The 25447-nt window shown below is 39.9% G+C and overlaps 1 protein-coding gene across 3 annotated transcripts in view; it reads right to left on the minus strand.

The window, feature by feature from the left end:
- LOC140198562 (KH domain-containing, RNA-binding, signal transduction-associated protein 3-like) overlaps positions 1-25447 on the minus strand; it is a 217417-nt gene that overhangs the window by 93339 nt on the left and 98631 nt on the right. For all 3 annotated transcript variants that reach the window (XR_011886202.1, XM_072259588.1, XM_072259589.1), the window contains exons 4-7: positions 21918-22034; positions 17603-17749; positions 13573-13709; positions 12098-12281 (exon numbers count right to left, since the gene is read on the minus strand). Coding sequence is in view for 2 of the 3 variants with exons in the window: in XM_072259588.1 (XP_072115689.1) it covers positions 12098-12281; positions 13573-13709; positions 17603-17749; positions 21918-22034 (585 nt within the window). In the remaining variant the exon portion in view is untranslated. The remainder of the gene's footprint in view (positions 1-12097; positions 12282-13572; positions 13710-17602; positions 17750-21917; positions 22035-25447) is intronic.

A 25447-nucleotide genomic window follows, 5' to 3' on the forward strand; every position in this document is an offset into this window, starting at 1 on the left:
ATAAAGGCTGGAGTAATACAAAACAAATCATTCTTATCCACTGAGTTCTAAACATACTCATGGAACCCTTACTTTTCCCAAGTAAATAATGTAGGTCAGCTTCTGTGCATACAGCTTCCTGAGTAATGCAACAAGCATCTCTGTTGCTTCAACTTTTCTCTCCACTCAACAACTGTTGTTATTGACAATCATCATCTAAGGTCCAATTTAAGGTAATGATGCTGGAACCCAGCCAAACTTAATTCTCTACTTCCAAAATGCCAAATTAAGATCTCAAACATTATTTTTAGTGACAGGCAGAAAAGCAACAAAAGAACATTAATTATTTGATTTGAGTTAAGAAACATACCAGTATTTTCTTAATTAATCCATTTTTGTCCAAATGCAAGTTAACTTTCTCCCAGATTATGTTTCCAAAAGCAATGACATTAATTTGACTAAGCTGTAATTATTAATTGTATTTTTTGCTTATTCTGGGCAATTATGCAACACATGCAATCCTTCAGTGTTATGGTACAGCTGCTGTAGCAAAGTAGGATTAGAAGACTACAAACATTATCTCCACTATTTCTATTCCTTTTCCCCTTCCCTACAACAGCCAAGGATACATTCCATCCAGACTGAGGTGACTAGCCTATTAAATTCTATCAAACTTTCCAGTGTTTCGATTTTATGTCAGCTTGTATTCCAATAAATCTCATTGCATACTGTAGCTTTGCAAACTCCCCTTCCTTAAATCAAACCAAAAAACAAAATATTCTAGCAATGAGTTCTTAAATCCAGTAAACAAAACAAGTAAAGCATGCTGTTCTTTGATTGTAATTTTTGATTCCACAGGTAAAAATGAACATTTGTAAACACATTATTAGCACAAGTTGGAACAAACTTTTTCAACTTAGGTCCATTGTTTCTCAAAAGTAACATGTCAGAAGGAACCCAATAAAGGATAATACACATCTTAATAAATACATCCCAGAGTACAACATCATCACTGGAAACAATCAAACCCAAGGTCAATCATTATTGAACATAATTATTTTTGCTCAGTTTTACAGAAAGCTGAAATTCCATCTGATTTGCTCTGATTAGTTCTGCAACTTTCACAACTTGACACATTTCCCACAAAACAGCCAATACCCATAGCCTGCATCAAGCCACTTCACACACTGAGGTAGATGCTGTCCTGAAAGGCATTTTAATATGGTATTAAGCAGCTCTGGATACTGATATTTTGAGAAGATTAAACTGAAGCAGAGAGCTGACACCCCACCCCAAAATAAAGTCCAACATTTTTTATGCAATGTCAAAAATTATATGCAAACTATTAATTTGATTTCTCACCAAGATTTGAATGTGTAAAAAAAATGCCTTCACTGGCACTTTACATATTAGACTTTGAAAATAACCCACCAGTTTCAGAGTGCTTAGGGATATCCTGAGGGCACATTACACAAATCTTTTTTTCCAAGTTTAGCACCATTATTAGAATATTCATCTTTTAAAATATGTATTGGTGACTGCAAATTTCAAACTAGTGCTTCAGGCTACTGGTGATGCTCAATTTAATTCCAAATATGATAAAAATTTATTAAAGTTTAAATGAAAAGTAGAATTGTCATATGCTGAAGCTATGAAGGATACATGATGCAATTATATCTTAATAATAACTTAATATTAATGAAACATGTAATTTGAAACTGAAAAATCTATTTTATGGAATCTGTTCAATTCCTGTCCTTTTCTGATATCAGCAAGTGTTCTATGCATTAAAGTAGTTACTTAAGATAATTCTATGATCTGGATTTACTTACATACTGAACCTAAGAAGCAATTTCGAAATTGTTCAAAATTCAACTAGGTTTATAAATTCTAGGTTATAATATATCTCCCATTAAAAACAGAATATTTAAAAGTCTGTGGCAATTTATTTAAAATTTCATGGGGAAAAAGTGAAGATCAGTATCTTAAGAACCTTAAAACAAAATTATTGGAGTTTCAGGACCCAAAGTCCACAGAAAAACTAAAAATAGTATAGTCAGTGGGCCTATCAACTTCGACGGTAAGGATGTAGGTGTTAACCCTTTATATGATTTTAACCCATAAAGGATGGGACAGTATTGTTCAAATAGTCTCCAAAACGTATTGCTTGCAACTTGCAATCAGAGTTCTAGCCCAACACGAGAAAGGTCCTCATTAAAACATTGTCCAATATTTAGATACCAGAAAAGGTAGGATATAACAGGGCTATTTCTGCTGGAATTCAGAAGAGTGAAAGACACTTGACTTAAATAAAACACTAAGGATTCTTGAACAGGTTGAAAGAAACAGAATGCCTTTATTTATGAGAGAATCTAAGGGTTACATCTTACAAAGTCATTTATTTAGGAGAGACTCAAGGTGACTTCTTTTCTCCAAGGTCAGAAAATCTCTTTGTCCACATAAAATTTAAACTGCCTGAAGATTTAGACAATTAAATTAACTTACAGAAATGTTTTGTTACTACTTTAAAAATTTACTTTCCAAAAAAAAAAATTACAAATTGAATGAGAGCATTGTTGGTAAAGCCAGCATTCAATGCTTATCCCTAAATGCCCTGTAAGACATCATAAACTCAGAACTCGTTGAAGTCGAATTTTGATAGGGCATAAAGTAAACGTCAGGGACCTTAGGAGAATTGATGTATAGGAACACATGGGGTGGAAGGCCATAGCTCCATGAAAACTGTGACATGAGGCTAGGGTACTGAAAATATTCAAAGGCCAAAGGATTGAGTACAAAAGGTGGAACATCAAGTTGCAGCTCCACGAAAAAATGACAATATTCCAAGTATAATCTAATCACTTACTTGTGTAGCTGCAACTTGATATTTCAATTTTTTAAAAAATATACTCTATACCTCAGCCTATGAAGTCAACATGCGTTAAGGCACCTGTTCGTCTTGCGAGACCATGGATCTGCGCCTGGAAAGTCTTCACTCTCCAGGGCACAGGCCTGGGCAAGGTTGTATGGAAGACTAGCAGTTGCCCATGCTGCAAGTCTCCCCTCTCCATGACACCAATGTTGTCCAAGGGAAGGGCATTAGGACCCATACAGCTTGGCACCAGTGTCATCGCAGAGCAATGTGTGATTAAGTGCCTTACTCAAGGACACAACACGTTGCCTCAACTGGGGCACGAACTCATGACCTTCAGGTCGCTAGTCCAATGCCCTAACCACTTGGCCACGTGCCCACACAGCGTTACACCTTCTTCATCACTTTGCCTACCTAGGTATTGTAAGAAATATTACAACTTTATGACAGTAAATGAAGTGCTAGAAAAGTTTTAAAGCTCAACTTAAAAAAAAACAAACTCCTCAGGAGAAGAAAGCCACATGGGACTATGATAGTTCAAATTGCAAAGGATGAGTGGGAAAATTCAGCATCAGTAGCAGGTATAATACCACCAGAATACGTTGTGAAAATTGGTGTCTCTGCAGCAGTAATACATAAAACCGTGAATTACAGTAAGTTTCTATATAAAATAGTTAAATTAAATAAGCAGTGCAAAAATAGAAATAAAAAAAAATAGTAAGGTAATGTTCATGGGTTCAATGTCCATTCAGAATTCTGATAGTAGATGGGAAGAAGCTGTTTCTGAATCATTGAGCATGTGCCTTCAGGTGTCTGTACCTTCTTAGCAATGAGAAAAAGGAATGGCCTAGGTGATGGGGATTCTTAATGATGGACACTGCCTTTTTGAGGCATTGCTCCTTGAAGATGTCCTGGGTATGATAGAGGCTAGTGACTATGATGGAGCTCATAAATTTACAAGTCTCTGAAGTTTATTTCGATCCTGTGAAGCAGCATTCCAACCACCCCGCCCCCTTCCCCCCACGGCAGATGGTAGTGCAGCCAGTTAGAAAGCTCTCCACAGTGCACTTGTAGAAATTTGCCATACTGAATCTCTTCAAGCCCCTAATTAAATAAAGGCTGCTGTAGTGCCTTTTGTTTGCTGCATCAATATGTTGGGTACAGGATAGATCCTCAGAGATGCTGACACCCAGGAATTTGCAATTACTCACTATTCCCACATCTGATCCCTCAATGAGAACTGGTGAGTGTTCCCTCATCTTACCCTTTCTGAAATCCACAATCAGTTCTTTGACCTTACTGAAGCTGAATGCTTCAACTTCACTGCTACTGTGAAACCACTCAACAAGCTGATATATACCTTGCTCCCTTACACCCTCTCATCATCATCTGAAATTCTGCCAATATTGGTTGCAACCCAGCAAATTTGTGATGGTATTTAAACTGTGCATAGCCACGCAATCATAGGTGTAGAGAGAGTAAAGCACTGGACTAAGCACACATCCCTGAGGTGCCCTAGTGTTGATTGTCAGCAAGGTGCAGATATTATTTACAATCAGCACAGTCGAAGATCCAGCTGCAAAAGGAGGTACAAAGGTCCAGGTTCTGGAGCTTTTCGATCAGCTTCTTCCCACCTACCATTCAAATTCTGAATGGACATTGAACCCATGAACATTACCTTACCATGTTGATAGGAACACATTGTAGGAACAATTGTGTTAAACGCTGAGCTGTAGTCAATAAACAGCCAGACAGCAGTATTTGATTTGTCCAGGTGAGCCATGACTGAAGTAAAGAGTCAATGAGATGGCATCCGCCATACACCGATTATGGCGATAGGCAAATTCAATGGATCCAGGTCTTTGCTCAGACAGAACATACTTCCTGAATATATTCATGAAATGAATACTGCAATGAAAGAGTGGGCTTGAAGTACTGATTAGAGAGAATCTTGTGGAATAGATGGCAAAGGTGATCTGGAAGGGCCAGAGCCAAATTTGTTGACTTAATACAATGCACTCCAGTTACTTGGGCAATCGGTTAAGTCAGGGCAGCTTATTTTGGACAACACTTAAAGAACAAAAACTAATTGAGAAAATAAGTGGTATTTTGTTTGTTTATTTGGGCCACTATGCTACCTAATTGGAACAGGAGACTGTTGTGAAACAATTTCTAACTAGCATCAGTCATGTGCACTTGTGCAGCTATCAAGACACCAACACTGCTGAGTGTAGTTTTAAATATCATTAGCTGTGTGTTTATATTCAAAAAGCAATGATTTTTGTCACTGATAGCTGGTGAAAAATAAGCAGTAAAACAATTAAGAACTGTTTTACACACTGCTGTTTCAAGCATTCAAGCTAGGAACTACAAAAAGTTAGAAGGTATCAACAATCATCTTAAATGTGGCAATGGAAATGAATATTTGGAGATGCAGTAGTCAAAAAAATTCTATTAAGGCTGTCCATTATTTGTACTAGGTGCTTGTGCTGATCTTGTTCATTTACAGTTAATCAAGCATAGTCAAGACAGCTTTGTACATGGTAAATTATGCCTAACCAGAGCTTTTTCAAGGAAGTAACCAGAAAAGATTTTGAAGGCAAGGTAGTGGATGTTGTCTACATGAATTTTAGCAAGGCTTTTAACAGGGTCTTGCATGGGAAGTTGGTCAAGGTTCAGCTGCTTGGCATTCAAGATGAGATAATAAATTAGATACTGGCTTCACGGAAGAAGTCAAAGTGTTTGTAGATGATTGCTTCTTAGACTGGAGGCCTGTGACTAATGGTGTGCTGCAAGGATTGGTGCTGGGTTTGTTGTTGTTTGTGATGTATATCAATGATCTGGATGATAATGTGGTTGACTGGATCAGCAAAATTGCAGATGACATTGAGAATGAGGATGTAGTTGACAGAGGAAGGCTATCAAAGCTTGTTGCAGGATTTGGACAAGCTGGTGAAATGGGCTCAAAAATGGCAGATGGAATTTAATGCAGACAAATGTGAGGTGTTGCACTTTGGGAGGACCAACCAGGGTAGGTTTTACACAGTGAACAATAGGACACTGAATGCGGTTGAACAAAGGGATCTGGGAATACAGGTCCACAATTCCTTGAATGTGGTATCACAGGTAGATAGGCTCATAAGGAAAGCTTTTGGTACACTGGTCTTCATTAAATCAATGTATTGAGTACAGGAGTTGGGATGTTATGCTGAAATTGTGTAAGACATTATACAAAAGCTTAAGGGGAACATGAAGGGAAACTTCTTCACTCAGAGGGTCATGAGAGTGTGGAATGAGCTGCCAGCACAAGTGGTCCATGTGAGCTCAATCTGAACATTTAAGAGAAGTTTAGGTAGAAACTACTAGAGGTCAAGGGTGAAAGATGAAATGTTTAAGGGGAACATAGGGAAACTTCTTCACTCAAGAGGGTGGTGAGGGTGCAATGAGCTGCCAGTATAAATAGCGAATGTAGGGTTGATTTCAACATTTAAGAGAAACCTGGATAGGTACATGGATTGCAGGGGGAGGGGGTGAGGGCGGTGGCATGGAGGGCAATGGTCCAAGTACAGGTCAATGTGACTATGCAGATTATTGGTTCAGCACAGACTAGATGGACTTTAGAGCCTGTTTCTGTGCTGTAGTGTTCTATGACTATGGCTCTAAAAGAACACAGTAATGCACACTGGATGAATTCCTCGGTGATAACCATCAGGAACTATTGCAAGTTTTACAGTACTGTAGTAGTATCGGTAGTGCTCTAATTTGTCCTGTATTTCATTTAAAATGGGTAATTTGTTACTCAGACAGTTGTTTGCCTTTTATTTTATACCTGTTTAAATATATCCATGAAACCTTAGTTAATTGGGGCAGCTGCTTAATTGATCTAAAATGTACTGGTCCCTATGTGTCCCAATTAACCAGGATCCTCTGTAATTTAAAAGTGCTCTTTTGTTTTCTCCCTCCCTCTAGCTGCCTTCATTAATCTATAAACCAGATGGCTCTGTAAATAGTATAATCTGCATAAATCTGGCCTCAGCACCATCAGTGATAAACTTCCATTGTTATTTCCATCCCTTCTCCATTCTGCGACCCTAACTTGTTTTTGTAGTTTGAAGAAGCTTCCCTGAAACACATTTCCAAATTTTTAATTTGTCTAGTGAGTGTGCAATTGTTGAGTGCATGTACAACTTGGCTAGGAACATCAAAAATTCTGGGAAGCAAGACTAAGCTGTAAAACAAAACAGATTTTGGGGTTTATAAACTCCAGTTTAGTCAGGGCAGTCAGCTGCCGCCGGATATCATATGGAGTGAATCCAATTGGCTGAAGACTAGCTTCTATGGTAGAGTGAAGTCAGATAAATAACAAACTTGGTCAGGCAGTCAGCTCAGGAGGGTTAAAAACACACTAGTCTTGGATTTTGACCAAGACTAGGAGGAAAATAATCCACATTTGTTGCTCTCATTAAATCTTTATTCTTTTAAATTATCAAAAAATAGATTGGCACTTTCACACACTTGGAGCTGTACCCTTTGATGCTCCTTGATCAAGTAATTGGCATAGATTTTCAAATACATTAAAACATATACACAGCATCACAATAGAAGCAAATTACGTTGAAGAGTCTGAATACTATCACAAGATGAACAAAACTAACCGACTGATGTTACCAAAAACGTAGGAACTATTTATACACAGTTACAATCCAATTATATGTGCTTTTCTTCCCAAAAATTAAGTGGCATTAAAAATCTTACTTGGGTATGGAGGTACTTCTTTACTAATGGAACTTAAAACAATTTATCCCAAGCATCTAGATGTAAAAAACATCAATGTTCAAATAGTTCTTAAAACTTGAGTATTCACTTTTCAATATGAAAATATACTACAGCTTTGCCACATTTTTACTGAAACCATGAAAATCAGTAACTAGTGGGGTACCACAGGGATCAATATTAAGGTCTATGTAGATGACTTGGATAAAATTGACAAGTGCAGTGTAACCAAATTTGCTAATGATTTTTAAAAAAAAGATGGGTTAGCACATTGAGGACACAGAGCTTGCAAAGGAAGGAATGTTAAGTAACTGGACAAGTTATCAAATGCAAAATAATGTAGGCAAAAATGAGGTCATCCACTTCGGAAGAATGAACAAAAAGCAAATTGGAATTCAAATTAAACATTTATGAAACGCTGGGCTCCGGTCACATGAATCACAATGCAAGTATGAAGGTACACTGAATAATTGGAAAGGCTGGCCTTTTCGTAAGGCGTAAGGAGTATTAAACAGGGAAGTTCTGATGCTGCTTTGAGGACACTGACAAGAATGTACCTGGAGTAGTGCATGCAGTTTTGGTTTCTACATTTAAAGAATAATGTACTTGTGCTGAATGTACTTTAAGGTTCACTTGGCTCTTACCTGGGATGAAATTGTAAATGGAGAGGCCAAGCTAAAACTCACTGGAGTTCTGAAGAATAAGAGATCTACTGACTGAAACATACAAATTTGATATGGATTGACAGTGTAGATATTGGACATTTTTTTCTTTATTGGAGTAGTTTGAACTAGGATGCATAGTTTAAGAATAAGGCATCCATTTCAGATGGAAAAAAGGAGGAATTTGTTTACTATGACAGAGTTATTGATTGTATTCAAGGATGACATATTTAAACAAGGGGAATCAAAAGGAATTGAGAAGAGAATAGGAAAGCCCAAACTGAATCAGCCCAATCTTTGAATAGCCATCTCCTCCTGCTCCTTATGCTATTATAATTAGATACATACAAACTATGTTCTGTCCATTGGTCAGTAACAAACAGAACAGTACCTCTGCATACATGTACTTGTGCATGTGACAATAAGCTCAACTTTGACTTTGTCTCTAGAGATACAGCTTATTTGCCCTAAATAGTGAATACACTGAAAAAATAACCCACAAAAATTGGCCAGTGCAGCATTTTCTCCAAACCTTCAAAAAGATTTTCACTGTCTTACAGATGTAAGAGAGTTTCTAGATAGAATTGTAACATCAGATGTAGGGAATGTAATCAAAGCCATATTTACCCCATGTTCTTCCCATCAACAAATAGTCAAAGAACATTTCTTCCAAACACATATGACTCAGCCATCCTCCCCAGTCCAGCCATCTCTATTGGTTATGGGGAGAGGGCAGGAGAATGGGGTTGAGGAGGAAAATAAATCAGGCATTATTGAATGGTGGAGCAGATTTCACAGGCTCAAAAGCCTAATTCTGCTTCAAAGTACTACAGTCTTAACAGCCCACATTAATATCAAACTGTGGCAGTAACCACTGTTTACTCTGCTAACATCAAGCAGCTGCAGGTAATGGTGTTGATGTCTACCTCTTGCTGTTCAGCAAATCATGAGAACAAGAGCCCTCAGGAGAGGGGAGCAAGGAGAGAGGAGCTCATTAGTTAAGGGTTTCCATTGCCAGGAATAATATATGGGCTTCTGGGAATATTTGCATGCAGTCATAGCCAGTTAAATTCAAATTCTCCTCCTGATAGTAGCATTCTTACTAAGAAATCAGAAAACAAATTTGAGATCCCAATCTATAGAAACTGGAGGATGTAGATGCCAGTAATCTAAAACAAAACCAGAAAATAATGGAAGAACTCAATTGAACAGGCAGCATCCATTAGAGAGAAGGAAATAGTCAATTTTGCAGTTAGTGATTGCTCCTCAGAAATGATTAAATATTGACATGGATGCTACCTTACCCACTGAATCCATCATCAAGGAACCCCTCCCTGTCCCCGCCCCACAAGAATTTAGGACATGTTCTCTTCTCACTGCAGCCATCAGGACGGTGGAACAGAAACCTCAGGACTTGCAACACCTGGTTCAGGACAGTTATAACTTCACTCAATTTCACTTGCCCCATCACTGAAATATTCCCATAATCTATGGACTCACTTACAAAGACTCTCATCGCATGCTGTTGATATTTGTTGCTTATTTATTATTTTTTTAATTTCTTTTTCTCCGTTTTTGTATTTGCAATTTGTTGTGCTTTGCATACTAGTTGTTCGCCCTGTTGGTGCAGTCTTTCATTGATTCTATCTTGGTTATTAGATTTATTGAACATGCCCCAAAGATAATGGAAAAGAATCTTAGGTATATGGTAGCATTTATGTATTTTGATAATATATTAACTTTGAACTTGAAATTTGAAGTTAGAAAGACATCCAATGATACAGCAATTTACATGACCCCAGGGCAATGCAAAAGACTTTACACCCAAGTACTTATGAAGTTAAGTTATTGCTAAAAAGTATTCATTTATTTAGCGATACAAGAGTAGGCCCTTCCAGCCCTTTGAGCCATGTTGCCCCAGCAACCCATATCAAAAACCCAATTAACACTAATCTAATCACGGGAGCTTTTGGAATGCCTATAATTTTTTCATTATCTTGACTAATATTTATCCATTAATCTATACCAGTGCAGTGTATTAGCTTATCAATATTATATTGCTATTGTAATATTATGATCATCTTGCTTCACTTCATCCATCTAATGAAATTTCTAACATCGAAATGGAGTAATACAAGAAATCAGTCTTAAATTTAGTTATTTCTCTTTTCAGCACTAAATTACAATGCAGCCCAAGTCCCCAGTTTTTTTAAAATCTTAAACTACACCAGAGGGCATGGATTTAAGGTGACAGGAGTTAAATTCAGGAGAGATGTGTGGGGCAACACAGAGTGGTGGGTGCCCGGAATGTGCTGCCTGAGGTAATGGTGGAAGCAAATATGATAGTGGTGTTCAAGAAATTCTCAAATAAGCACATGTGTAGGAAATGGAAAGAAATTGACATTGTGTAGGCAGAAGGCAGAAGATTGTGGGCCGATGAGCCTGTTCCTGTGCTGTGCTGTTCTATAGTCCATATGGTGCATCCTTGAACACTATCTACCACGAACAACTCTCAGTGGTAGAACTATATCAAAGTGCAAACTAAATTTATTATCAAAGTACATATGTCACCATATACAACCCTGAGGTTCATTTTCTGGCAGGCATATTCAGTAAATTGAAGAAACATAATAGAATCAATGAAAGACTACACCATTGTGCAAAAGACAAGATAAACTGCACAAATACAAAACAAAAGAAATAATAATAAATATTGAGAAAATGAGATTAAGGGACCTTGAAAGTGAGTCCATAGATTGTGGGAACAGCTCACTGATGGAGTGAGTGAAGTTATCCTCACTGATTCAAGAATCTGATAATGGAAGGGTAATAACTATTCCTGAACTGGTAGTTTGACTCCTAAGGCTCCTGTATCATCTTCCTGATGGCAGCATGGAGAAGAGAGCAAGATAGGGGTCCTTGATGATGGATGCTGCTTTTCTGTGACAGTGCTCCATGTAAATGTGCTCAATGGTGGGGAGGATTTTACCTGTGAAGGGCTGCTTTTTCTACTGTTTGTCGGATTTTCCATTCAAGGGCATTGTTGTTTCCATACCAGGCCGTGATGCAACCAGTCACTATACTCTCCAGCACACATCTATAAAAGTTTGTCAAAGTTTTAGATGTCATGCTGAATTTTTCCGAACCTCTAAGGAAGTAGAGGCACTGCCATGTTTTCTGCGCAACTGCACTTACATGCTAGGCCAAGGACTAGTCAAATTTCAATGCCTGTATTGTAAGATTTTTACCAAGATCTTAGGATATAGGATTTTCAATTACCATGGGTCTAGCTAAACATTTAAATTTAAACTTGGAAACTCAAAGGGTCGAGTACTTGCTGAATTAATTGTATTATAACGTTTTTTAAAATCTGCAAATGATTAGCTGCTCATTAACAATTTTTTTTAAAGTGAGCTCAATTCACCAGCAATCTTCCTAAAGTATAAAATGAGAAAGCAGTTCATAAAAACTTAGTGTCTGTTAGAAGATGAAATTGGTCACAATGGAGATGACTTCTATCCATGCAAATCAGGCATTCTAGATGAGAAGAATCTGAGGCACATTCAGCAATTATACAGCGCTTTCTTCTCGTCCCTGCTAAGGTTATGGGAATATGGCTTACATTTTTCCTGTTTAAACTGATTCCTCCACTTTATTATTTTAAAATTTTGTCAAATTGGGGAGAAGCTCATGACCCATTTTGTTATTATTGGTAAGCAATTTATTTTTTATAGGATTACTGACTCTCTGTTAGATTTTTCCAGCTTATTTAAAATCTTCATTCCATTATCACACTAAGTGATTTACTTACATATTCACCATATGCAGAATCTTGTACAGGGGGCGGTGGTGGCCTATAACCTGCTGCTCCTCTTGCTCTTGGTGCTGGAACTCCTCGTCCTCTAGTTCCAGGACCTCGACCAGGAGGTGCTCCTCTGGGAACGGGCCCTGATCGTGGAACTGCAGATGTGGGGGGAGGAACTCCACCACGACCTCTGATAATAGCACAAAAAAGAAGAGCCATTAAAAGAAAGCAAACAAAAACAACTTACCAATTTCTCCAACTTTTGGTAACTGTTCCCCCTTCACCATTCCCATCTCTCACCTTATCTCCATATCTGCCCATCATCCCCTTCTGGTGCTCCATTTCCCTTCTCTTTCTTCTATGATCTTCTACCCTCTATCAGATTCCACCTTCTCCAACCCTTTATCTCCTTTGCCAACGTTACCTGACCCCATCCCTCTCCAGGTTTCACCCATCACCTACTACCTTGAACCTATTCCTCCCCTCCCCCCACTGCCTTGCTCTAACTTCCCATCTTTTCTTCCAGTCCTGATGAAGGGTCTCAGCCCGAAATGTTAACTGTTTATTCTTTTCTGTAGATGCTTCTGGTCTGCTGAGTTCCTCCAACATTTTATGTATGTTGCACACATTCTCCTCATTTGCTCACTTCCCATAAAAAAAATCCAGTGAGCTTCAACAGTTTGTGTGCGTGCGTGTGTGTGTGCGTGTGCGTGTATATATATAAAAAAACCTTTCCTCCTTTATTATCATGTTTCTGCACTGCCATCAACACAGGCAATTCTAAACTTCTCCTTCCTATGTATTACTGGCTCAGCCACCCTTTGCTTGCCCTTCCCTACCAGTAACTTATTGAGAAAAGGAGTCTGGTTTAAAGGAGAGCAAAATTAGGAACATTTAGTATTTTTATAAGCTTCAATTAGTCTTAAAAGTATATCTGCCCCCCCCCCCCCAACAGTGCTCACAATTTACTGTACATCATTCATGTAACATCGGTCTTCGTAGCTTTTTAGTCATAGAATCAAAGTTGTACAGTACAAAAACATGCACCTTGGTCCACTACTTTGTCTATATTAATCTTGCCTGCTTGCACCAATTCCATACCACACTGAGCCTTACTCATTCAAGTACCTTGCAAGATGTTCCTTATATGTTATTGCTTTATCTGCCTCCATCTTGAGATGGGCAAGTGAAGTGTTTTGACAAACAGGCTACCAGGGATAGTGATAGATATGATAATGACATTTAAGAAAGCGAATATGACACATATTCATCTGTCTAAATGAATATGCAATGGGAATGGGAAAATATGATCAGGCACAGACAGAAGGCCAGGGCCTATTCCTGTGCTGTTCCAAGTTTTATATAAAACTTAATATTGATGAACAGTCAAAACATCTGAGAATGCAAAACTGATTCTGAAATTAAGTTAAAAGTCAGCATGTCACAAGCTATAGTACTAGACTACATATATTTATTCACACCTGGTTAAAGCTGGAACAATTGCTCCTCGGCCCCTCACTGGTTTCCCCCGAACCGATGGAGTTTCTGGACTTTCTGGTGTACCATTCAGGTATGACAATTCCTGGAGCTGTTGTTGTCTAATTTCATCATTGTAATCCTGAAAACAAAGACACACACATTATAAATATTATTACTTTACAGGAGAAGTAACTCAAGATGGTAACGGACAAGCTTTTTTTTTAAACCTGTTTCAGATCCAATTTCATTCTTTAAGGCCACTTTTTTCCACTTATGTGGCATCAGTAGCTCACCTCCTCAAGTGCTTTCTAGTAACTTTGTTATATTAGGCTAGAGTATTCCAGCACTAAGCTTATGTGCCCTTTGTTCTATTTAACATACACTTAAGGTTATCCAAAACTCCTGTTCACTTCCTAATTTGCACCAGGTTCTACCCATCCATCATAAATATTAAGGAAACCAAGAAATAACAGTTTAGTGATTCTATGGTAAAAGACCAAGGAAAATGATTCTAAGATAAAAGATCAACCATTATCTTACTGAATGGAGGATAAGATACAAGGAGCCAGATAGCCATCTTTAATATCTCTATTTTTCCCTTTCAGGGTTCTTTTGAAGACATTGACCCAGAGTTACACGCTGACTACGGTTCTTTGCGAGAATGGGATCCACTCTCGGGGTTTCACGCCAGTCCGTTATTCAGCACGCCAAGGGTTCGGTCTAAGAGCACAGCTCGCCTTTGGAGGGCCAAGATCTCGTGGGCCTGGAGATGGGCAGATCAAAGGTCGGTGTCTGGGCAGGAGATTGGTGTGTCCTGGGAGATGGAAGATCTAAGGCTGCGTGCCCAGAGACCCCAGATCTTTGGGCACAGAGCTTGGAAAAAGTGACGCAATGGACTTTTAACATTGTTATGCCACCCCTCTCGCTATGAAACGGAGACACCTCTTTCTCCCTTATTAGGGAGAGAGAAAGCCTGTGGTATGTCTCATACCAAGTGAACAAGTAGTCTTTGGAGTACTGTAAGTCTGTGTCTTTGCTGTTGCTTTGCTCACACTTGAGTGCTCGGTGGTGGATGCCAATGTTTTTTTTGCCGGTGGGGGGAGGGTGGATTGTGCTTGCTGCGGCTTATGCACGGGAGGGAGGGGTACTGTGGGGTACTTTGGGGTTCTAACATTTAACTGTCATTCATTCTTTGGGGCACTCCTCTGTTTTGCGTGGATGGTTGTGAAGAAAAACCATTTCAGGATATATATTGTATACATTTCTCTGACAATAAATGTACCTTTGAAATCTTTGAATACTCTTTCTACCTTTTCTTTTGCTTGTATTCCTATACTTGGTTATCTGTACTACCTCCCAGTTAAGCAGCACCAAAACATAAAAATTCTTATCTCCATTTTCAAATTCCTTCTCTTCCCACCACTTCTTCCCATCTTTAATTTCCTCTAGCCCTATAACTAAGATACAAAGATACAAAGGCCCCTTCAGGATGCTGTGTGTAAAGAAGAAAGAATCAGATTTGTTTATTTCATATTTCCGGGGACAACCAGTCAAAAAGGTGCCAAGCTACAGTCTCCAATGAGGTCGTGGCTCAGACATTTGCTGTTTTTTTTTTTTTTTAAGATTTATAGGGATAGTTTTGGGAAGAGAGGGGAGTTAGGAGTCTATTTAGGGTTTAGGGACAGGGATGTGGCGTATTAGAATTCAGGCCTGAGTCTAGATCATGACTCTGCATTCAAAATCCAGTGACGTGGACATGGGATAAAGATATCAGTGGTTAAATATCAGGCCGGTAGACCAGTGAGGATAAGGGCTGGTGGTCCTCCAGGTCAACAGGTTGCCAGCAGGACCCAGGATCAGGTTCCATGTAGGCAAGAGGAACACTAGCCGGTTACCCCCTAGGTACGCGAGTTGGTGAGTCTGGAGTTCAAAGACTGGAACTCATGGTCCTCATCCGTCATCGGCAAGTCCTGGGGTCAAAACCGAAGATCATAGCCCTTAGGTCAATCGGAATCCCAGAAGATGAGGCCCGGGATCTGCACCACTGTGGAAGTTCAAGCTCAATGTACGCAAGTCTAATGGAGGCTGAGAGGAAAGAACGGGGCTTGTTTTGTTGCTGTTGCTGCATGTGTTGTTCTGTCAACATTCTGGGCATCCCTCAGTATGCTGGCGCTGGTATGTGTAGATAACCCTTGCTGGCTGCCCTCAGCACTTCACTAGCTTGTGTTTGCTCTAATACAAATGACACATTTTATAGTATGTTTTGATATACATATGATAAATAAATGAAACTGAAATATGATCTGATGGGTCATATTCCCATATTATTTGTCACATGGAGGTGTAATTGCCATTTAAACACTGCAATATGACTGACTATACTGGTTAATTTCTAATAAAGGTTTAAAAATTTCCAAACGGCACCTGCAGGAAGAACTTTAGACTTTGAGGAAAAGATGGGCTTTGAGGAATGCCTTCTGCACTATACACAGGTGGTCTGTTGTCTATTGTCTATTGTCTGAAAACATAGGAACGCTTTTGTCTGTCTTCTTGCTGTACAGGAACACAAGCCAATTAATTAAACTGGAAATTGGACAATGAACTAAGTGAAAGCAAACTCTAAATAACCTAATTCCCTTTGTTTCACCCGCATCTTCCCTCACTTTCTCTGCCACTGGCATCAACTGCAGACTATTTCACTTAATCATTTTTTCTGGAACAGTGGTAGTTGACATAAGAGGGGTGATTGATAAGTTCATGTCCTAAGGTAGAAGGAGATGAGTTATTCAGCTCCCGTTACATGCACGTGCAGTTCTACTCTGAGTGATTATGCAGAAAGATTGAAGTTAATAACTCATCTTCTTCTACTTTAGGCCACGAACTTATCAATTACCCCTGTTGTGGACAATTTCCTGGAGGTCCAAGACGCCAACTTCTTCAAAGAAGGGATAGGTATGCTCCAAGCCCGCTGGACTAAGTGTGTAAATGTAGGAGGGGACTATATTGAAAAATAAATGTGCTAGGTTTTCTAAAATTGACTCCTTCTACTTTAGGCCACGAACTTATCAATCACCCCTTGTATGCATTTTTGTAATATATAATGGAGTGGCTATGATCTGAAGCAAGTTCTTTCATTATATCCCTTCAGACCCAATGGCTTTATTTCATACTGATAAACCCGAGATCAAAGAATAAAACAGCTACGTAATGTGGAAGGGTCGATCAGAGGAACTAATTGCCTCCCTTTTTTTTAAAAAAAACATTAATAAGACTGGAATCATTAAGAACAAGAAGCAACTCTTTTTGCCATGAATATCCTCAACACTGGTGCCCTACATGGCTGTGTCTTCAGCCTCCTACTCTACTCTATGTAACCCATCCTGATCAAACCACATGGATGCCCAGAAAGCTCACTAGTGTCTCTATTTCCTCAGGAAACTAAAGAAGCTTGTCATGTCTCCTTTGACCCTCACCTATTTTTACCAATGTTCCAGATAAATCACAGCTTCATATGGTAACTGCTCTACTACTGACTACAAGAAACTGCCGAAAGTTGTAGGCACAGCTCAGCAAATCATGGAAACCAAGTTCCCACTATGGACTCTGTCTTCGTTTCGTGCTGCTTTGGTAAAGCACATGACACAACCAAAGACCCTCCCACCATGACATTCTCTTCTCTCCTCTCCTATCAGCAGGAAATGTAAAAATCATGAAAGCACATGTCACCAGGCTCAAGAATAATTTAAGAACTATTAAACAGAAGTATAATAGCAACCAGCAAAGATGTCCTTATTTTGCACCAATTTATCTAGCCATTCACTTTTGTTTTGTACAGACCCATTAGTTTGCAGTTAATCATATTGTAATCAAATAGGCCAGATGGATTAGGTCTGTTCCTAGAGGGAATACTCTTCTTGTTTGTTGAACCGAATGACATTTCTATAGCTCTCAAATACTTCTAGAATTACGTGTTCAAATCACAATAATCAAAACAAAAATAAAATTAATGAGAATATGAATTTAAATACCAACCGGTATGAGGAATTTCTTCACTTCCTCTAGAGCATGTCCCATTCTAGCATAGGCCTCTGATGGTGGCGCAAATACTTCAATCAGTACATGCAAATCCTCATTAAGATGTGCATATTTAGATTCACCACTCTTCCGTAATTCCTCTTCCTGTTAAGTGGGAGATGTAGAAGGAAAAAAAACAATTTTCAAATGTCAGGTCAAGATCTTCAGAATAACTGCTGACCGCACTTCTTTCACACTAGCCTTTTATTTATTGAATTTTGGTATATGTATATTGCAGCTGTCATTCTACACTCTCCACATCACTAACATTTTTAGCAATAGCACCTGCCTTAAAATCCGAAGTTACTTGTCAGATGCATCCCTTTTATAAAGAAAATGAATCTTAGAACAGTGGAAAAACAATTAACTTAAATATACAAACATTTAGCAATTTGAAAACATTGAATGACACAGTATAGAAAGAGACTACTTAGCTACTGCACCCAAATTGGGACTCTGTATAACATTTTACCAATGCCAAGTAATTTAAAAGGGAAAGATACATTCTTCTACCTCTAGTCAATCACTATATTTTCTCAATAAAACTGCGACAGCATCTAAAAGTACAATCTTGTTAGTGATATCCAAGAAATGCATTAAATATTTCTTCACAGAATGTTTGGATGCAAAAGACTTTTCCAGTGTTGAAACAACCTGCAGAACCCTTAACATCACCTCAGTATAGCAATACTATGACCACTGCACACCAAGGGAAATTACATTTTTGTTCTAATTGGCTTCTTCCTTGTCAAAAATAGTGTGTAAATTAATGTTCTTTTCTTATGAATGTTGTGTATCTGATTCTATGTGATACCTGTGACACTGCTGCAAGTAATTTTTTCATTGCACCTGTGCATAAAATCCAAGTTTGAGAATACAGGCTCTGGTAGGTTCAACTGCTACATACTATGGCAACAGCTTTGCCACAGTCACACAGCCAGCAGAGGAACTGTCCCTTCAGCCCATGATGTCCACGCCAACCATAAATTACTCATCAACCGGGTGCTTCCAGTTAAGGCAAAATCCTAAAATGCTCGATTCTGACAGTGAAATTATCAAAACTAAGCAGCCCAAGAATGAGTGTCACACATCTATATACTACTAAAATTCTCATGCTGTTTGTGACCTCCAATTAGCCCAAATGGTGCATTACAGCGGCACTTTTTTTGACTAAATCGACTTAAAATGCGCTAACTTACAGAATGCATGCAAAGTTCGGGTTATATATTCGTATAAATTGCTCACTCGTCAATCAACAGGCCCCGCTTTCCACAACCCGATTCCAGCTTTAATGGAAACCGCGACACGACACCACGACGTAAGCGCACGGCCAGCCTCAGCAACACCTCATGATGCTCACAGAGCCGACTGCACCCTTCATGGAAACCGTGACACAACACCACAACGCATGCGCACGGCCAGCCGCAGCAGCGCCTCACAATGCTCACAGCACCGATTCCACCTTTCATGGAAACCGCAATGCGACACCACAACGCATGCACACAGCCAGCCTCAGCAATGCCTCATGATGCTCACACCAGTGACACCAAATGCAGCAAAAAGGCCCGGCTATCACGTCCATTTAGGAGAGCGCCAACCACATCATCAAGAAAAATCAGCATCCTGGAGGCTTTGGTGTTACTGCTTCATATCTTCCTTCAAGCATTAGGGTAAAAAATATGGACAGCCTAATTATGTCGCGTGGAAAGGGAAGGGGGACATTATGGTCAAGACTGCACTACCCTTCTCTCAAGGGGTGCCCCAACGGGTCACCGGGTTGTCTAGTTTGACTTACAAACACATTTATTACATACCTGTGAAAGCTGTTAATAACCTTACTTCATAAAAACAAACTACTATGTTGAATTCTGCAGCATCTTTAATTTGGAATCTAGATAACAAATACTAACCAGATATTTACCTTGGAAAATTTAGCAGTAAACCCCAGTTGCTCCTTTAACCAACTGATAGAGGCTTAACCTGATTGGATGTTTTCCTGAAAAGAACTAGACTCACTAAGCCTGTGAAGCAATTGATACTTTTTTTTTAAATACAAGTACACTTTTTCAGAAGTCTTTGTAACACCTATTTGCACAAAAAAAATTACATAATTTCCCCTTTGGGTGATAGCTGGGTGTAATGGACACTGTTAGAAACCTGACACTCAGTAACAGGAGACACCTTATCCCTACTGATAAAATATTCACCACTAAATAATTTCACCTCAAGGGAACTAAGGATGGGCAATTAAATACTGGGTCAGCCTGCAAAGCCAATATCCCTTGCGTAAATGTTTTAAAAACCTTCACCTTCCTAACTTGAGAAAACTCCAAACAGCAAGTGAGTCACTCTGTTAGCAGTCTATTCAATCCGAAGGCAGTAAACCCTTTGAGTTGTCATGGGTTGTGAATCTTTCTTGATTGATCAGTGTTACAATAGCTGTAGTCCAAAAACCACCATATCTGACCTTACTGGAATTTATAGTCTATATCTATTCCAATCTGAAAAATTGCTCTGATTCAAAGACAGAGTTCACTTGGTCCTCAAGTCTCACTCTACTAGCCTCTGCATCCAGTAAGTCATCATTCACCATTTCAGCCAGCTGCACTGAGATCCTACACGTCACATCTTCCCCCTTGGTACCAATTTCTGCTTTGTGCAGGGAACACCCTTTCTGCAATTGCTTGGTCACTTAGTCCTAACCACACATCCCTCACCAATATACATTAAGAGTCTCCCAGGTCAGGCAAAGATTCATATACACCTCAATCAACCTCATTTGTATCTCAAGTTCTCAATACGACCAAGAATAGACTGGGTAACCATTTTGTGAAAGACCTGCCTGATTTCCAATGGACATCCTGAGCCCTCAAATGTATTTCCATTTCATCCCTGCTTCCATTCCTATATCAACCTATTTGTTCTCTACCTTCTCCATTGCCAGGGTGAGGTCAAACACAAACTAGAAGACCAACACCTCATATTTGTCGAGAAGCCCATAACACAACGATATGAACAATGAACTTTCCATTTTAGATAACCTGCATTCTCATGCTTTCTCCCTCTCTCTAATCAAGTGAAATTCTCCCATCACCAAAGGGTGCCATCTGCTCTTCATGCCTTCATTATCTACATTCATATCACTCTTATTATCAGATTCTAGCCTCTGCCCTAATCCCCAACTCATCCTCCCAACTTCATTTTCCCCTTTTATCTCCTGTCTTATCTGCCAAGACCTATCACATCTCCCAACTTCACCCTTCCCTTTCCTCCACTCCACATGGCTCCATCTGCCTATCATCCCCTTCCTTACCTAGTTCCATCTATTGCCTGCCAGCCCCTGCCTCTCCCTTCTCTTTCACTTCGTTATAATCTCCCCTCTACTGTCAAGTCCTGATGCAGGGTCTAAATCTAAAATGTTGATAATCCTTTCGCCTCCATAGATGCTACTTGACCAGCTGAGGTCCTCCTGCAAATATGTTTTTGCTTAATCTCTTTTCCTGATTCCCTACCATGTAAGAATCAGAAAAATATTGTTGGAAAATCTCAGGGTTAAAGCTGCAATCTTATAGAATATTAAAAGAGAAAAGCCTTGAAATATGTTCTTGAAAAACACATCAAAGCACTGGAGGAGCTTAGTGAGTCAGGCAGCATCTATGAAAGAAAATGGACAGTGAATGTTTCAAGTAATTCTTCTCCATTCAATAAAGTTTATAGTTTAAGATTTCTTGATTCATCTAAATAAGCATATTGTGGTTTTATCTCTTCCAGTGGTGAAACACAGTCCAAGTTTGCTTAAGTGATGACATTTTGCCTTGAGCCATTCCTGAAGAATTTATTTTTTATTGAGGCAAATGTATCAGAGAGAAAACTAGTTTTATATCACTAATAATGTTAGGTCTCCCTACAAGTGATGATGCTTTCATAAAATACTGTAATGTCAACAGCATTATCATTTGAACAACTAAAGAAATAAGTGACCGTGTGGTACAAGAACATGCTAATGCTATTATGTTTAATTTCTTGCAATGGGTTGATTTTTAAATTGGATTCTCATGGTGATCCTCAATTTTCAAATTTTGTGCATGCAATTTTAAATCAAATACCACGGACTATATATAATCTTGACAAGCAGCTGTAGGCATTATTCTTCCCCACTATAAACATACTCATTTATTACGAGCCAAGAGACACTGGTGTCACGATAAGAGGAACAAAGCTGAAGAAGTTGAACTAACATTGACCTTCTATGCTATACATTTTTGAATCTTACCTTGGCTTTGTCCCGCATGGATCCTTTACCCAAAATGGACATCTTTGTCAGTGTTTCTTCCTGTAATCTCTTCAAAGAATTACCACGTGGGCCCAAAAGTTTACCAACAAAGTTAAACTACAAGCAATGAAAAAAAATATTTTTAAGACAATCAATGAAGAATAGTCTAAGCTCCATTTATTCACTATAGTAAACTCTAGTTCCTCTATACAAAATAACAACAAACCTCAAAACTACTTAATTCAAGTTACAGTTGTCAGCTTTGTTTTGCCATTTCATCCACTTCACTGCATCACTTCTATACGTGAGAATTTTGTAAAATAATTACATGGGCAAGGAAAAACATTCCAATCATGTAATCTTTTTAAAAATCAGCTCAGAGCAAAATCTATTTTAATATATTTTCCTATAATGCAGTTTTTGCTATCATTATGCAACCAATAAATCTCAATACTGGATTAAGCATGGTTATACAGGAGCTTCAAAGGTTGAATGACCATTTCTCACTCTTAAGAAATCCTTTAGCTTCTACATACTGGCTTCACTCACAACACGCTGGAGGAAGTCAGCAGGTCAGGACGAAGGGTTCCGGCCCGAAACGTCAACTGATCTTTTCCACGGATGCTGCCCGACCTGCTGAGTTCCTCCAGTGCGTTGTGAGTGTTGCTTTGACCGCAGCATCTATAGATTATTTTGTGTTTACATACCAGCTTCAAATTTTATACTTTTTAACCATATGATTATTTTATACAAACTGCACTAACATTTGCAGGCTATATTATATACATTTCGTAGAAAGAAACTAATCAAATTCAACTAAATTACATTTCAAATTTAGTTGCTAGCTCCTTCTCCACCAATGTCCTATCTAGAGAGCTACCCATTGTACCATCATTCAGGTGACTCTTCCATGCATCACTAAACAAACTGTTGCAACATCCAAAATTCTCCAAGCACATTTTTAATAAATATTACATGGTGGCATAATTTGAAATGTTCTGTAGGAAAAGGACAGTACCTACAAAGCTACATTCAATGTACATCAGTTGAACAGAAGCCTATCACAGATCGGGATTCCTTAGCAAGGGCAAGTATAAATAAGGCAGGGGCAAGCGAACCTGCCACTGTTGGAGTGGATTGTTAGAGGGATCTTGAGACTACAGCGTGGACAGGCTTGAGTCAGAGAAGGCAAAAAGCTGCAGTTTTTTTTCCTAATCCTACTTATTGTTATGGTTGTACAGTTAAGAGCAGTAGGGATGCAAAGCAGGACATGTGAATGGATGTGAGAAGGCCAGTGTTGACTTCACCTGCAAGTGCATCCAACTGTAGCTTCTAACAATCTGAGTTAAGGAATTGGAGCTAAAACTGTATGAATTCCAGATCAATCGGGAGGCCGAGGGGTGACAGGCATATAGAGAGGCAGTTACGTTGAAGGTACATAGGAAACTAGGTGACAGTCAGGAGAGTGAAAAGGGTTAAACAGCCAGTGCAGAACAACTGAGTACCTCTGTGGCCAACCCCCTCAACAACATGCAAAACACTTTGGATACTATGGGGGGGGGGGTGACTAGCAAAGGAAATTCACATAGGTCAGGTCTCTAGCACTGAGTCTGGCACCGTTGCTCAGAAGGGAGGAAGGCGACCTGTGATAATAGAGTATTCATTACTTAGAGAACAGAAAGGAGGTTTTGTGGACAAGAACAAGACACCCGAATGGTACGTTGTCTCCTGGGTACCAGTGTCAAGAACATCTCGGAATGACTCCTCAGATTCCTAAGTAGGAGAGTGAACAGCTAGAGGTCATGGTCCAATGACATTGGTAGGAAGAGGCACGAGGTTCTGCAAAGTGAGTTCAGGCAGTCAGGTGCTAAGCTGAAGGACAGGAATCCCAGGGTTGTGATCTCAAGATTGTTACCTGTATCATGAGCTAGTGAGGCCAGCAATAAGTAAATCATACAGTTCAACATGTAGCTAAGGAGATAGTGTAGGAGGGAGGGCTTCAGATGTTTGGATTATTGGGTACTCTTTCAGGGAAGGTGGGACCTGCACAGAATAGACTGTTTGCACATAAGCTGGAGGGGGGACTAATATCCTAGTGGGAAAGTCTGCTAGTACTGTATGGGGGAAGGGTTCAACTAAAGTTGTAGGGGGATGGGAACCAGAATGCCAGAACACATAGTGGAGTGGTTCTGGAGATTTATTAAGATCACAGCAGTGCTCACTCAGGTCAGACCAGTGAGATTTTATGGGTGGAACTGAAGAATAAGTAAGGCATGACCATGTTAATGAGGCTATATTATAGACCAACCATTAGTCCATGGAATTTAGAGGAACAAAATTTGTAGAGAGATCGCAGAATGTTGCAAGAAACATGTTGTTGTTGTTCGTCCTTCATAGTCGAAGATGACCATGGCTTCAAAGTCAAATGGGAGATTGGTGGCTGTGAGTCCGGAGGTGACTGATGAGGCCAATCCAGCCCTGAAGGCTCGCCCACATGTGGGACACAAGTGGGTGGGTGCTGTCGTGGCAGTGGATGCTGATCGGGCCTTGTGCACAGCACGTTTTTGTTGCGCCTCGATGATGCGCCTGACTTCAGCTGCACGGGCTCCTGTGGTGATCTTGCTGCGCCAAGCTGGACGGTCGAGAGCAAGCGCCTCCCACGTGTTGATGTCGACACCCAGGCCTTTAAGGGACGCTTTGAGGCAGTCTTTGTAACGTTTCTTCTGCCCCCCTGAAGAAACGTTACAAAGACTGCCTCAAAGCGTCCCTCAAAGGCCTGGGTGTCGACATCAACACGTGGGAGACGCTTGCTCTCGACCGTCCAGCTTGGCGCAGCAAGATCACCACAGGAGCCCGTGCAGCTGAGCGCTTGCCCTGACACAGTTCTCCGTACAGCAGCTGCTTAGGCAATTGGCTGTCTGGCATTCTGACCACATGTCCAGCCCATCTGGCTTGGGCTTTCAGCAGGAGGGTGTGGACGCTGCACAGCCCAGCTTGTTCCAGGATTTCCGTGTCGGAGACTTTGTCCTGCCACCTGATGTGGAGGAGTCTGCGGAGACAGCTCAGGTGAAAGTGGTTGAGCTGTTTGGCGTGTCTGCTGTAGACAGTCCAGGTCTCGCTGGCGTAAAGGAGGGTGGTAAGGACCACTGCACAGTAGACCTTCAGCTTGGTGGTAAGGCTGAGTCCTCTCCACTCCCAGATGTTCTCACGGAGTCTCCCAAAGGCGGCGCTGGCTTTAGCAATCCTGTTGTTGACCTCAGCGTCTATGTTCGCTGCGTGAGAGAGTATGCTGCCCAGGTAGGTGAAGTTGTCGACTGCCTGGAGGTTCTGGCCCTTCATCGTGATGCGCGGCTCCTGGTATGGCTTTCCTGGGGCAGGCTGGTACCTAACTTTGGTCTTTTTGGTGCTGATAGTGAGTCCGAAGTTGTCGCAGGCTTGTGAGAAGCAGTCCATTTCACGCTGCATCTCCTGCTCTGTGCTGGCGTTGAGTGCGCAGTCATCAGCAAACAAGAAGTCTCTGATGACAGTCT

Source organism: Mobula birostris, chromosome 1, assembly GCF_030028105.1.
Source record: "Mobula birostris isolate sMobBir1 chromosome 1, sMobBir1.hap1, whole genome shotgun sequence".
NCBI lineage: Eukaryota > Metazoa > Chordata > Chondrichthyes > Myliobatiformes > Myliobatidae > Mobula > Mobula birostris.